At 48.0% G+C, this 14,599-nt stretch overlaps 1 protein-coding gene across 1 annotated transcript in view; it reads left to right on the forward strand.

The window, feature by feature from the left end:
- GSG1L (GSG1 like) overlaps positions 1 to 14,599 on the forward strand; it is a 200,312-nt gene that overhangs the window by 52,064 nt on the left and 133,649 nt on the right. The window contains exon 2 of the mRNA XM_054582822.1: positions 14,430 to 14,477. Coding sequence (XP_054438797.1) covers positions 14,430 to 14,477 — 48 coding nt within the window. The remainder of the gene's footprint in view (positions 1 to 14,429; positions 14,478 to 14,599) is intronic.

Raw genomic sequence — 14,599 nt, forward strand, 5'->3', positions numbered from 1 at the left:
TTTTGCAAAGCCAGGTGTTGCAACCACAACATCTCCAACAGGTTGAGTGCTGACATACTGAAAAACACTTAGTGCTTTTACTATGAATTCTCCATTCTTGAATTTATTTTGATTCTGCTCCGGTGAGCGGGATATCAATGTCAGCTGGCTTTTTCAAGAACGGCTCGTGTCTACTGTCTTCTCCAAGGGCTTTCCTGTCCAGCAGCGTCTGCCTGCTGCCTTCAGAGCTGAATACACAGCTCACCTTGCTTTATCCCCCTGCAGCCGCCCCAGGAAGAACGCTAGGCCTGCGTTCCTTCCATCCTTCCTCCCCGGGATGGGTTGGGTGCCAGCCACTGCTGGGACAGCCTGCGGCCCCCTGAGGGTGAGGCGTTGGAGGAGGATCAGAGATGCCATAATTCAGGAGAAACTCTGGCTGCCAAATTCAAGGCAGTTGAACAGAAGACTGTCCCTCCCCCTTCTTATGTTTGGGATATTTGTTACTCCAAAAACACCCATGGCTGCTGTGCACAGCCACACAGGCTGCGTAGCGCACGGCTCCAGAAGGTGCCCTTCACATGAGCCAGGGTGTGAGCGGTGCTCCCAGCCTTGTGCAGGACGGTGCTCTGTGAGCTCTTGGCCTGGAGTGGGCCTGAAAGCCTAGGATTCTTTTATCCCAGTGCGTTCCAGCCTGCAGTTGTTCTCATTCACCTTTGTGAGTTTGTTCCTAGCTACATACCTATTCTACTAAGACTTTTTTTTTTTTTTGCTCTATATAGGCTCATATTTTTCTACATAAATGAATTTAAAGGGAAGCTTTATATTACAATTGGAAATAGAAAATCAGCACAACTTGCCAGAAATAGAAGAAATACATATATTAAGGGGAACCCAAAAAACCCGGAATTATCTTCTGGAGAGCGGGCCCCTTGTAGTACAGGCTTTCCCCGCTGGGTGAGTGTTCTAGGAACCCATCTGTATCAGTGCACCAGCTGGTGGTGTTGTGAGAGGCTGTGTTTGGCTTCAGTGAAATTTTTTGAAGACTTGTTCAACATGTTTGCCCATTTCATGATGGGTGATTGATAAGTGCACCTGCCCCCACCCAAAAACAGCCAAAAACCAAAAGCGGCATGACCCCCGGGCCCTACCCGCCCTATTCTCCCAGTCTCAACCCAAGCAATTGTTTTTGTTTGTTTGTTTCCCCGGATGAAAAAAGTGCTCAAAGGGAAACATTTTGCTGATGTGAAAGAGGTGACACAAAAATGGCAGAAGCACTTACAAGGCACCAAAATTGACAAGTTCAAAAACTGCTTTGAGCAGTGGAAAAAACATCTCAATAGGTGTATTGCATCAAATGGAGAGTACTTTGAAGGTGACTAAAGTTTAAACATGTAAGAGTAAATACACAACTTTTTAATAAATAAATTTCATTTTTTGTGTCCTCCTCATATATATGTGTGCCTTTGTATGTATGTGTGTACATAAAACAAAACAATATCATCCAATTCTAGCTAGATACTTTTTGCTCACTCGCTCTCTCTCTTAAATAGAAGATTAGCAAGTGTTAACAGGATCACAAAACTGAAGTTTTCTCCTGGAAGTAAGCTGAAGGGTTGGAAGGGAATTGGGGAGAATCATTCCCCGTGATATGATGTGGTGAACTTTAGAGCCAAAGCTCCCATCATGAACCACCTGTGGGGCATGCGAGGAAACACTGGCCCAGTCTAATACCCCATTAAAAAATTCACAATGTCCTTTATTTATCAAGCTCCCTTGAAAGATGATGACAATAAGAATTGTGAACACTTACTGAGTCCTTGTCATGCACCAGCTGTCTCACATGTATGATTTCCTTTGATTCCCAACTCTATATAAGGTAACGCCAGCTGCTGTAACAAATAAGCCCTGAGATATCAGTGGATCAACACAGTAGCCACTTATTTCTTGCTCATGTATTGCTTCCGTACAGGTGATCCTGGGGGTGACAGGTCTCCTCTATGCAGTGACTTAGGGGACAGGCAACTTCCCTATTGTGCCTCCACCATTTCCTAGCACCTTGGGGTCCTCTGCATCTGGGTGGCACACTCACTGCGTAAAAACACTGGCCAGGAAGTGGCACACATCCCTCACACTTATATTTTAAAGGCAAGAACACACCAGGATGCAAGGGATGCTGGGAAATATTGCACCTGGCTGGGCAACCATTGTGTAGCCGTAACTCCACACTGCAGGAGTAGTACATTTTCTGGTGGAAAGCTGGTGCTTTCTGTCACATCTTACGTGATGCAGGTGACAATTATACCCACTTTACAGACAAGGAAACTAAGACCTAGAGAGTCTTGTCTGCAAGTGGTCAGACAGCTTATAAGTGGCAAAGCTAGGACTTGAACCCAAGACTTTGTGAGGTCAGAGCTCTTACATTTAACCACCATGGTGTTAATTTTAAACAGGCATTTAGATTCTTCCAGCTGTAAAATTCTGCAGAACAAATTCTTCCCTTCAGTTTACCCACAGTGCCCCACATGCCCAAGCAAGGCACATCTGGAGGCTCCAGTGACCACCATGCCGCCAGGCAGGATTTTAGTCTCTGCTATTTCATCCACTTGGACAAATGATTATCCCCAGAAAGTTAACCCACATTTTGGACTCCTGACAGAAATCAAGGCATGGTACCATCTGTAAGAGATAAATAAATCAAAATATCATCAGCAGATAAGTGTGAGCCATCTGCTGCCCTGTCATTTGAACTGGCAGAGGCCTCCGGAGAATTCCAAGGAGGCACTTGCCAAGTCTCTGCCACCAGCCTGAACAGTGAGAGGAGAAGCTTCACGCAAGATCTGCCGGCATTTTTCTTTGCTCCCTACTCCTGGTGCTGAATTCCTTGAATCCAGCCAGTGAAAGTGGGTGAACTTTTGCCCTTGCCAAATAGTTAAAATTGTTTCTCATTGGCCTCATTTGTTGGGGGCCAGGACCAGATCTCCTCTGCCCACCCCCCCACCCCCCCACCCCTCCAACCCCCGGAAAGTTTAAAGCGCCAACTGCAGGTAAAACTAGCTGCACGCCTAGGAAGAAGTTGGACTCTGTGGAATCTGAGTCTCAGAACCAGAGTCAAACTCAGAACCAGCCATGTTGGGTCCTGTTTGGGCATCTCGAAATGCAGCCACTTTCTGAGGGATGATTTCTCCTGCCACATGTGGAGTCTTCCTTGGAGAGCACTTGCTTTAGTGAGCATGGATTTTCCTAGAACCTGCTTACTCTGCTAAGAGGTGGTACAAAGTAGTGGCCAAATGCAAAGGCTCTGTACTGGGCTGTCTCAAGATGAACCTTGTCTCCACCACCAGCCGTGTGACCTTAGACAAGTTACTGTTTTCCCTCGCCTCAGTTGCTTCATCTGTAAAATAGGGTGGTAGTTTGTAAAGCACTTTGGGCCTGGCACAAGGTACACGTGAATGTAGCATGTTAGCAAGTATTACTCGTTGGCCAGCTTTGTGAGACCAGTGCTACTACCTCTCTCTGCCGCCCTCTGTTCCCCACTTCCTCACAGTGGGTCTCCCCATGCCCTCTCCTCCCCCTGAACCCCACAGAAACCTCAACAACACCATCCAGTAGGGGATGAAATTGAGTCACGATCCTCAGACCCTGGAGTCTGGGGACCCAGCCAAGGATGCCGGGTGCCCCGGTGCCCCTCCCTCTTGCTGCCGGTCTTCCTGCTGCCAACCAGACCTGGGCTCCTGCCCGTTTACGTCAAGGTCAGCTTGGCCGACTCTCAGCGCTCCACACCCCTCTGCCAGCCTCGGGCATCTGCTTCTGGCCACCTCCCTGTCCTGCCAGGTTCCCTCCACCTGCTCAGGCTGAAGTTGCACAAGTTTAGCCTCCTGCTTCTGGCTTGGGAAGATGACCAGGCTTTTTCTGGGAGGAGTGCAAGGCATCTCTAACCCAAGATCCAGGGAAGGGGTCAAAAATAGCTCTTATTTCTGGAGCCAAGTATGCGGCAGGTGTTCTCATGTACTTTCTTCTGATTCATCCTTTTTGCAATTCTGGAAGGCCAGGTACTCAATGACTGCCATTTGGCAGGTGACAAAAAGGCTCTGCAAAAGGACACCACTCTGTGAAGTCATGTAACTAGGAAGAGGCAGAGGAGGGATTTGAACTCAGGTCTGGTGGCTTTGGAGCCCAGGTGCCTCCATTGACCTTACGAGCACCCTGTTTCGAGGAGGGACTCTGAGAGCTGTGATGAATGGCAGTGGGTGTGGGTGTCAGCACATCAAGCTGATCCCTTGCAGATGCTGCCTGATTTAAATCCTGACTGAAGACATCTTGTTTCATACTCATCACCTCATTTAGCCCTCAAGCAGCCCCATGAGGCTAGAATGATCATCTTATATGGAAAAAACCCCCAAAAATAAAACCAGCCAAACAAAACCATTGTGTTTACACACAGTCGCACAGCTGGCAATGGCGGAGAGGGTGCCTGAACTCAGGTCCGTGGGCAGCCACAGCCCAGGCTTTCCTCTGGGAGCACACGCTGCTTGGCCTCCATGACCCTGCCGCCTCCTCTTGCTGCCTCCACACTCAGGCTCCTGTCTCAAGAAGCCCGACTGGAGGGAGCAGCTCGGATGAGATTCCTGGCATCAGGCGTGAGCAGTGAGCCAGAGCGGAGGCGGCTGTGACCCGGACGGTTGTATCTGGGCTGGATTCCTGGAAGCCTTGTCTCTGCGAGGGCCTCTGCCAGGTGCTCCTCTTGGTGGCGATATCCGTGTGCCTGCTGACAAACTCAAGCTGTTGCATTGAGAGCAATTTCTGAGCCATCCCATCCCTACCTTGACAGAGCCGAGCTCCCGCAGACAGCAAGCGGGTCCGAGGGGCCAGCAGCGAGGGCAGGTCGGGGCCTCTTGCATTGCCTGTTTTATTCGCACGCTGCATAAAGCCAACCACAGCCCCACAGGTGATGTGACAGGATCTAGGAATAAATGACCTTGCATTTGTCATTTCTGGGCAGGGAACAAACCCTTCAGAAAGACATTTCAATACAACTTCTGGGGTTTGTTTCAAAATAACCCCATGGTGGTGGGGGTGGGAGTATAGATGAGACAAGACTGGCCATGGGGTGGCAGTTGGAGGCTGGAAGTGGGGACATGGGGCTCATCATACTAGTCTCTCTGCTTTTGCAAAAAAATGGAAATTTCCCATAATAACGTGTTAAGAAGATATTTCAGAGACACTGTATTTGCCTGAGTCCAAACAAGCCGGCCTGGCTGCGGAATGTCCTGGGTCTCTGCCCCAATTATGGACAAGTCAGTCCCTTGAATGATGGAAAGAGCTTTGGAAAAACACAGGCCTGGGGCCGGTCCTGACTCTGCTGCTTCTGGGTTATGTAACCCTGGGTATGCAGATGCGAGCCTCAGTTTCCTCATCTGTTCAATGGGGATGGATACTGGCCTCACACAATGTGACATGTGCCAAGTTCTCAGCGTGGTGCTTGCCCTGGGCTCTCTGAGGGTCATCGGGCCCTGGATCTTAGGCAGTGTGATGAGCTCTTGCTTCCACCTGACGGTGGGGAAGTCTTCCATTTATAGCCCCGAGGGGGCCAAGCCAGAGGCTGAGCTGTCCCCAAGGTGAAATGTGGCAATATAATATATTAGATATTATATTACATATAGATACATTGCAAAAAAAAACACACTGAAAATTCATAGCAAGGAGACATTTCTTTGGGCCATTGGTGGGTTAAAAAAGCAGGCTTCATTGTAGGGAAGTGGGGTGGGCATTTGGCGGAGTCCCGAAGGCTGGGACGGCTCAGACATGGAGAAACGCAAGGAGAGAAGATGTGGAGGTTGAGAGGTGGGAAAAAGTAGAGATGTCAGTCTGTACCAGCTGGCATGAAGCGACAGAAAATGAGGGCTGGGGATGAAAGGGGCCATTCAGATGTCATACCTGGGTGATTGCCAGGTCTCCAAGGCCTCTGCATCGAGTCGGCTGTGAGGCTGAGGATGCTTGCCCAGCGCCTGCCCTTGGCGCCACCTCCTCTTCCCTGGAGGTGGAAGACACCCACGTTCTGTTCGCCTCTTCCCTTCGATGGGCCCTGAGCCACTCCCGTGCAAACCTTTCACTCTCAGCTTTGCCTACTGGTGTGGGGGCCATACCTTTAGGAATCTGCAGAGCACTCAATTCTTGACAAAGGCCATTTATGAAATGCTCTTCTTTTTTTTTTTTTTTTTTCATTCCACAACCGTGTTCAGAGCGCCCGCTACTGTCCCTGGCTTTGAGGACACAGCAGGGAATATGTAAGGTCCTTGAGCTTCTGTTTGTTGGCAAAAACATGTGGCCTCCAGGTTGCAGGGATGCTATCTGGGGGCTATTTGGAAGAGCCGGGGAACGCCCTCCTGTGGAGCTGGGGTTCTGAGCAACGGATGCACACACTTGGATATTAGGGTGGAAGCTCCATGGGGGTGGGGACTCGTCTGTTGGTTCACTTCTGTGCCTTGGGACCTAAGACAGTGCCTGGCGTTTAGCAGGTGCTCCACAAATGTTGGTTGGGTACAATTGCATTAATACAAAACTCTATGAAAGAGACAAGAAAGCAGGGTGGGGGGATGAGAGGAATGGGTGCAAAAGGATAAGGGCCACCTGGGGTGGGATGGTGTTCTGGTTGTCCCCATTCCCTCTGCCCCTCTGTGCCACGCACAGACAGAATGGCCCGAACTCTGGAGCCCTCTGCTTTCTCCTCGGTTGTGGCCAGTTGGAGGCACTGGCAGGAAATTGGAGGACCGGAGGAGAGAGACGAGTATTTCTCCCTTCCCTGCTTTCTTCTCTCCCTGTTGAGATTTTGATAGGAACTGCGTTCCTCTGAAATTGTGGTCCCCAGAACAGCAGCACCAGCAGCCCTGGGAACCTGTTAGAAATGCAGCTTCTGGGGCCCCCTCCCAGAATTTCTGGTTCCGGCTCTTGCTTCAGTGGGGCGAAGCTCCTCCTTTGTGGCTCCCGCTCCCTCACAGACCCCTTTCTCCCACTTGTCCTCCAGGATGGGGAGGTGCAGGCCCCTGTTGCTGGCCCCTGCCCCGCCCGCACTTCTATGAATAGTCCCTTCACTCAGCAGTCTACAGTGGGCCCTCCAGGCAGCCTCTTTCCTGCCAGGACCCTGGCTGGTGCGGATGGATGGCCGGATATCAATCCACATCTTTCAGGCAGGGCACACCCTCTCTAGGCTACCCTGCCCCAGAGGCTTGTTTCAGTCCTTTCTGGCCACTCGGAGTTCTGGAGTTTGTCACTCTGCATTGGGGCTGGGTTCCAGGTCCCATCTGTTGGCCACCAGCCCCAGGACAAGGTGCAAGGTGAGGAACCCCATACAAATGTTTCCTTTACAAGCAAGGGGTGTCCTGTTACTTTTTTTCTCTGGTCTGATGGGCTTGAGCGTCTACTCTCCAGGGCGGTAAGAAAGTCACCACACAGCCGAGGTTCCCTGCAGCCCCTGGTCTTCTCCTTCTCCTGAGAGTTCCCCGGCCCCATGCGGACTGTGGGACCCTCGCTGAGATAAAGGGTCTTTGCCGAGCCCGTGATCTCTAACTGCGATGTCCAGCCTTTCCCAGGCCTTTTTCCTGGAAGGCATTGACATCCTGGGGGGCTGTGAAAGACTGGGGACTCGTGTGGCAGGAAGTGGCAGAGCAGGATTTGAACCTGATTCCAAAGCTCAGGCCCTTGGTCACTCTGCCATCGTGCCCCACCAACCACACGGTTGCTTGAAGGAGTGTCCCGTGCAGTAGCAAACACTGTCATTCAAATGACTTACTCTTGTTTTGCAAATGGGGAAAATAGAGTTTTTTACAAGTCAGACTGGGATGTGACTCTCACCCCAGCTTCATGTTGGAGTCACCTGGGGAGCTTTTGAAACCCCATCGGCTTTGGCCTGACACTGACCCAGCCACCAAGCCGGGGTCTGTGTGCGTGGGGCCTGGGCTTCTCAGGGCTGAGAACCACTTAACTTGGATGACCCGACCTCTAGGGTGTTCCCAGCCTCCACGTTCCACAGAGAAAATAACATGCTCAGCTCCATGATCTAATTGACAAGCCTCTGAAGAGATAAGTACACTTGTTTTCAGTTTTATACACAAATAAAACCCCTTACTTAAACATATAAATTTCATAATAATTGACAAAGATATTGATGTTTTAAGGGCCACTTCTGAAAGCAATAAACCAGTATGGTACAGTTTGATATCTTTTTCACAAATCGGTAGCTTTATTATGTAGAGTAATGGTTTGAAGACAGAAATCCCTTCTATGTTTGGATTTTAGTTATTAGATTTTGACCGTTGAAATACTGGTCTTCCATATGTCATCCTTAAACCTCAACATTGCCCTGCGTGGGCTGCGTAGGCCAACTTTGACCATCTCTGCTCAAGCATCTCCAGTTCGCTCTTGTCCGTGTAGCTGAAACAGAAGTGTGAGAGCCATTTGATTTGATGGTGGATTTTCCTGTCTGTATGGAGCTGTCTTCCTAGGGGATCCCTTTCAGGACCCAGCAGCCCTGCATAGTGGGAATGGCTGGCTTTAGCAGGAAATTCCATTATAGCAAACGGGAAGAGCCAGCTGGAAAAACCGTAGGGCATGGAGCTTGGAGTCTATGGACCTGGGTTGAGTTCTGCTTCATCACTTGCTGGCTATGTAGTCTTGGGCAAATCGCTGAACGCTGAGAGCCTCAGTTTGCTTGCTTCTAAAGTGGGGATTCTCAGAGCTATATTGCAGGTTATGGGGTTAAGGAGAAAGCAAACACATTGTTACAACAAAACCACTCAAGGAACTAGGAATAGAAGGGAACTTACTTAACCTGATAAAGAGTATCTATGAAAAGCTACAGTTGACATCATATTTAATGGTACAAGAATGAATGCTTTTCCCCTAAGATCAGAAACAACATAGGGACATCTGCTCTTGACACTTCAATTCAACATTGTACTCTAGGATTTAGCCAGAACAATTAGACAAGAAAAGAAAAGACATTGATATTGGAAAGGAAGAAGTAAAACTGTCTCTATTTGTATATGACATGATCTTATATAAGGTAAATCCTAAGAATCCACTAAAAAACTATTATAACTAGTAAGTGAATTCAGGAGGATTGTAGGGTACAAGGTCAATATGCAAAAATTAATTATATTTATATACACTAGCAATAAACAATTAGAAAATTAAATCAAGAAAATAATTCCATTTATAATTGCATCAAAAAGAATAAAATACTTCTAAAAAAATCTAACAAAAGAAATGCAAAACTTGTATTCTACAAACTGCAAAATGTTACTGAAAGAAATGAAAAACATCTAAATAAATGAAAACACATTCCATGTTCATGATTGGAAGACTTAATATTGTTAAAATGGCAATACTCCCAAAACTGACCTACAAATGCAATGTAATTCCTATCAAAATTACATCTGGCTTTTTGCAGAAATTGACAAATTGATTCTAAAATTTATATGGGAATGCAAGAGACCCAGAAGAGCCAAAACAATTTTAAAAGTGAAAAGCAAAGTTGGAGGACTCACATTTCCCAATTTCAAAACTTATTATAAAACTATAGTAAACAAAACAGTGTGGTACCTACATAAGGATAGATATATACATCAATGGAATAGAATTAAGAATTGAGGGTACAAAAAAAAAACCCCTCACGTTTCCAGTCAATTAATTTTTGACAAAGATGCCAAGATGGTTCAAAGTGGAGAGAATAATCTTTCAACAAATGGAACAATTAGATGTCAACATGCAGAAAAATAAAGTTGAACCTCTTTTATACACTATACATGTAAATGAACTCTAAATGGATAATAGACCTAAAGGTAAGTGTTGAAATTATAAAACTAGAAAAGGATAAGACTAAATCTTTGATCTTGGGTTAGGCAAAGCCTTTTTAGATATGATAGAAAAGCATAAGCAACAAAAGAAAAATTAGATAAAAATTCAAAAAATTTAAATTCATTAAAATTTAAAATGCTGGCACCTCAAAGAATATCATCAAGAAAGTGAAAAGAGCCCTGGCCCCTGACCGGTGCGGCTCAGCTGACGGGGCGTTGTCCCGTGAAGCTAGAGGTCCCTGGTTCAATTCCCAGTCAATTCCCAGTCCCAACCAATTGATGTTTCTCTCTTGAACATTGATGTTTCTTTCTGTCTCTTTCTCCTTCTCTTCTCTCTCTAAAAATAAATAAAGAAAATCTTTAAAAAGTGGAAAGACTATTACAGAGTAGGAGAAAATATATGCAAATAAGATATATGATAAAGTATTTGTATGCAAAATGTAAAAGAACACTTACAACTAAATAATAAAATGACAAATAGTACAACTAAAAATGGGCAAAGGACCTGAATTTCTCCAAAAATGGCCAATAAACACATGAAAAGATACTTAATATTATTAGCCATTAAGGAAATGCAAATCAAAACCACAATGAGATTCCACTCCCCATCAGCAAGGATGCTTATAATACAAAAAAGAGAGACAATAACAAGTGTTGACAAAGATGGTGAAAATTAGAACCCTCATACTTTGCTGGTGGGAACGTAAAATGGTGTACCTTCTTTAGAAAACAGTCTAGCAGTTACCAAAACATTAAACATAGAGTTACCACACTGCCCAGCATTTTCACTCATAGGTATTTACCCAAGAGAAATGAAAACTTGTCCACACAAAAACTTGTACATGAATGTCCATAAATAATCAAAAAGTGGAAACAAACCCAAAAGTCCATCAACTGATGAATGGATAAATAAAATATCATGCATTTATATAATGGAATATTATTCTGCAACAAAAAGAGGTGAAGTACTGACACATGCTACAACATGGATAAAACTTGTAACCATCATGCCGAGTGAGAGAAGCCAGAACAGGCAGATCTATAGAGAAGGACAGTTGGTTAGTGGTTGTCCAGTCAGTACAGGAAGCCATGGGGGGAAATGGGGACGAATAGGCATGGGCTTTTTGGGGAGGCAGTGATGAAAATGTTCTCAAATCGGTTGTGGTGATAGTCACACAACTGTGGGAATATACTAAAAATACACTAAGAAACTTTTGAATTGTGTATTTTAAAAGGGTGAATGACATATAACATGAATTATAGCTCAATATAACCGTTAAAGAAAAAGAGCAAAATACCTAGCACAGAAGTCCCAACTCGTGCCAAGGAGCCCAGCGGCGGTGGGGAGATGCCGATGTGGAAGCCAGGAGACCGCGTGCTGCAGGCGACCTCTCCCTCTGGGCCGGGCACGGAGCCCAAGGCCGCGATGCCGTCATGGGCCCATGGAAACGTTTTAATTTCCTTTCTTTTTATTTTTAAAACTTTAATAAAGATTTTATTTATTTATTTTCAGAGAGAGGGGAAGGGAGGGAAAAAAAGAGGGAGAAAAACATCGATGTGTGAGAGAAACATCAATAGGTCGCCGCTCTCATGCCCCCAACTGGGGACCCGGCCTGCAACCCAGGCACGTGCCCTGACTGGGGATTGAACCTTCGACCTTTTGGTTTGCAGGCAGGCGCTCAACCCACGGAGTCACACTAGCCAGGACTAATTTCTTTTAAAATCAGAAGAAAAAAGTAAACTTTAAGGTGAATAAAAATTTTAACATGCAATGTTAATATATTCATCTTTAGCTAATTAAATTATAAAATATAATTTTTAATTTATTTTATTTTTTTATATAGGAAGGGATCCAAAAGGCAAAAGTGCCTAGGGCCCACTAAAGTCTCCGTTTAGCCCTGGGTGCTGCTCTGAATTTGGCCATTAAAATTTTCCCTCTCCGGTTTTGAGAAAACAATATGAACATTAAAGAAATTTAAAATAATCCATTCAAAATCCATCCATTCTAGCTCATCATCTATTTTCATTTTTAAAATCCTCCCTTCCAGTTTTTGGCTGTCAGCAAACACTTCTTCCCGCAGGCTCTAATCTTGGTACCACTTAACCTGCTGTGTGGCTCGGGCTGGTCCCTCCACGGCCCTGAGCCTTATTTCCTTCCTCTGTAAAGGGAGGCCAGGGTCCTGCATGTCAAAGTGGAGCCTAGAGGGGAAGCGAGCACGACGAGACCACAGGAGCGGCACCTACCCACCTGTGGCTTCGCAACTGGGGAAGGGATCTTGTAAGTGAGAGCGGAGGCTGCTGCTTGGCCTAGCACTGAAGGCCCTTCATGACCTGGCCTCGCCTTCCCTCTCAGCATCTCCCCCGACGCCCCATATTTGCCTTTGCATTTCTATGGGGCTGGAAGGAAGTCCAGGAGCCCAAAGGGCTTCAAGAGACCTTCTTAGAGAAGAACTTAGGAAGCTTCAAGCAGACACAGGAGTTGACAATGCTAGAAGCCTCCAGATTTTGTTCATCCCCCAACTCACATTGGTTCCATTTTGACCCCAAATCTATCTCCTTGCCAGGACCAGCAGTAAAATCCTTAAACCAGGGGTTGCAAGCTCACTCGAAAGGCCGTCCAGTCGAGTGTCGCAGAGGAGTAAGGGAGGCTCGGGCTAGAGCAGAGGGCAGTGGTCGGAGCCGTGGCAGACCAGAGAGCACGTGCCCCAGCTAGAGGGGTGGCATCTGCCCCGTCCCCTCTGACTGCTGTGCTGTGGGATTGTGGGCCCAGCATGGCCTGCTCTTCTGATTGTTTAAAAGCAAACCAGAAGTCTGGGTTTGTAGGGGACAGTTTCCCTGTTTTTAGGATCCTGTGTGGGTCGAACAGAATGGGTTTGGGAGTGGGTGGTGGGGTGTCCAGTGTGTGCAACTTTCACAAGACAGGCCTGGAGCCTGGCCGTGCCTTGCTCATCGCTGCATCCTCGGCAGCCAGCACAGTGCTGGGCATCAAGGAGGCCTCAGAGGACAGGCTGAAGACTTGAAGTTTCCTATAGGCGTAATGTTTGGATAAAGGCACTCATTCATTCATTTCCCCTTTGCTCATTTATTCATTATTTATTCATTCATTCACATACCCCAACAAATATTTCCTGAGCACTCACTATGTAGCAGGCACTAGTCTAGGCGAGAGGGTGCAGCGGGAAGAGAGATGGGGAGTGTCGGGGCAGGGATGCTTGGAATGTTAAATAGCTTAGACAGGGAAGGCCTCCTGAGAAGGTGGCGTTTGCGGCCAGTGGTAAAGGGAGGAGCAAAGATAAATCCTTTAGCTATCTAGGGGACGAATGCTCTAGGCAGAAGGAGCAGCATGTGCGAAGGCCCCAAGGCAGGGATGTGCCTGGCACATTTGAGGATCAGCGAGGAGGCCAAGGGGGCCGGAGTGGAGAGAGCCGGGGAGAGGGTGTTAGGGGAGGAGGCCAGGGAGTGATGAGGGGTCAGGGCACACAGGGCTTTGTAGGCCACAGTGGAGGCTTAGGTTCTGACTCTGAGTGAACTGGGAATCATAGGAGGGTTCTGAACAGAGGAACGACCTCATCTTAGGTTATAACAGGATCCCTCTGGCCATTTGCGTGGATGAGGGCAGAAACGGGGGGACCGGTGCAGACGCTCCTGCAACAGCCCAGGTGGGAGAGGCTGGAGGCTGGACGGGTGGGGGTGAGGAGAAGCGCTCAGATTCTAGATACAATGTGAAGCTGGAGCTACAGTTCAGAAGTGGAGGTGAGAGAGAGCGCGAGCGATCCAGGCTTCGGCCTGTGCCCCTGGGAGATGGAGTTGCCATTTACTGAGCCGGGGGTGCACGGAGGATGCGGAGCCTGCCCCGTGGGGCTCCCAGCGTGTGCGCCATCCATTCAGGAGTCACGCGCAGGAAGAATCATAAGGTGGCTGGGTGCCGCGTGGACCGCCAAGGTGCCATGGGAGCCTATCGTAGGGGGCAGTGTGTTCTGGCAGGGGGACAGCCGGTGTGAAGCCCTCATGGTGGCAGGAACTCAAGGACACGGGAGCTGAGAGGAAGGAGGCAGGGGGTGTGGGTGGAGGGGCCATTGGAGGCCAAGCCTGGGTCCATGTGGACAATTTGGGCTTTACCTTTTGGGAAAAGATCAGAGGGTTTTGAGCAAGAGTGCACATATATGTGTGTCTGTGTACATGAGCGCGTGTTATCAGAGAGCTGTGTGTTTTGAAAAACATCCCCCTGGCTTCAGTGTGGAGAACAGATTGGACAGAGGCCAGAGGGGAGGCCCCGGGAGCCCAGTGAGGGGCTGCGACCCTTGTCCTGGTGGGCATGGATGGTGGAGAGGCCATGGAGGGGGTCCCGAGCCTTGAGGGGATGGGAGTGACAGGATGGGACTGGGTTGGGAGGTGGGAGAGGAAGTGGCATTATAGGGGGCTGTTCAACTGCATTCCACAGGGACATTATCTTTCCAGGAATGAGGGTTAGAGAAAGATGCCACTTGGGTTAGAGACACTTGGGCCCCCCTCAGCCACAGCGCTCAAGGGAGGGGGAGAGGCAAAGCCTACAGCGTTCACTTCCTCTCACATTCTGAAAACCCTTCTTTTCTTTTCAAGGTGAAAAATGTCGCAGCTTCATTGACCTGGCCCCAGCATCGGAGAAAGGTAAGTGTGGCGCCGCTCAGGTGTGCAAGCCATCTCTCTCCAGAGGCACTCCCCCGCCCGGGTGGCGGCCCCCGGAGGGCTTCTCCTGCAGCAAACCTGGCCTCGGCATCTGTCCAGGCGGC

This window comes from Pteronotus mesoamericanus, unplaced genomic scaffold (assembly GCF_021234165.1).
Source record: "Pteronotus mesoamericanus isolate MK-2021 breed Mesoamerican mustached bat unplaced genomic scaffold, CSHL_Meso_final contig_72, whole genome shotgun sequence".
NCBI classification, from domain to species: Eukaryota; Metazoa; Chordata; class Mammalia; order Chiroptera; family Mormoopidae; genus Pteronotus; species Pteronotus mesoamericanus.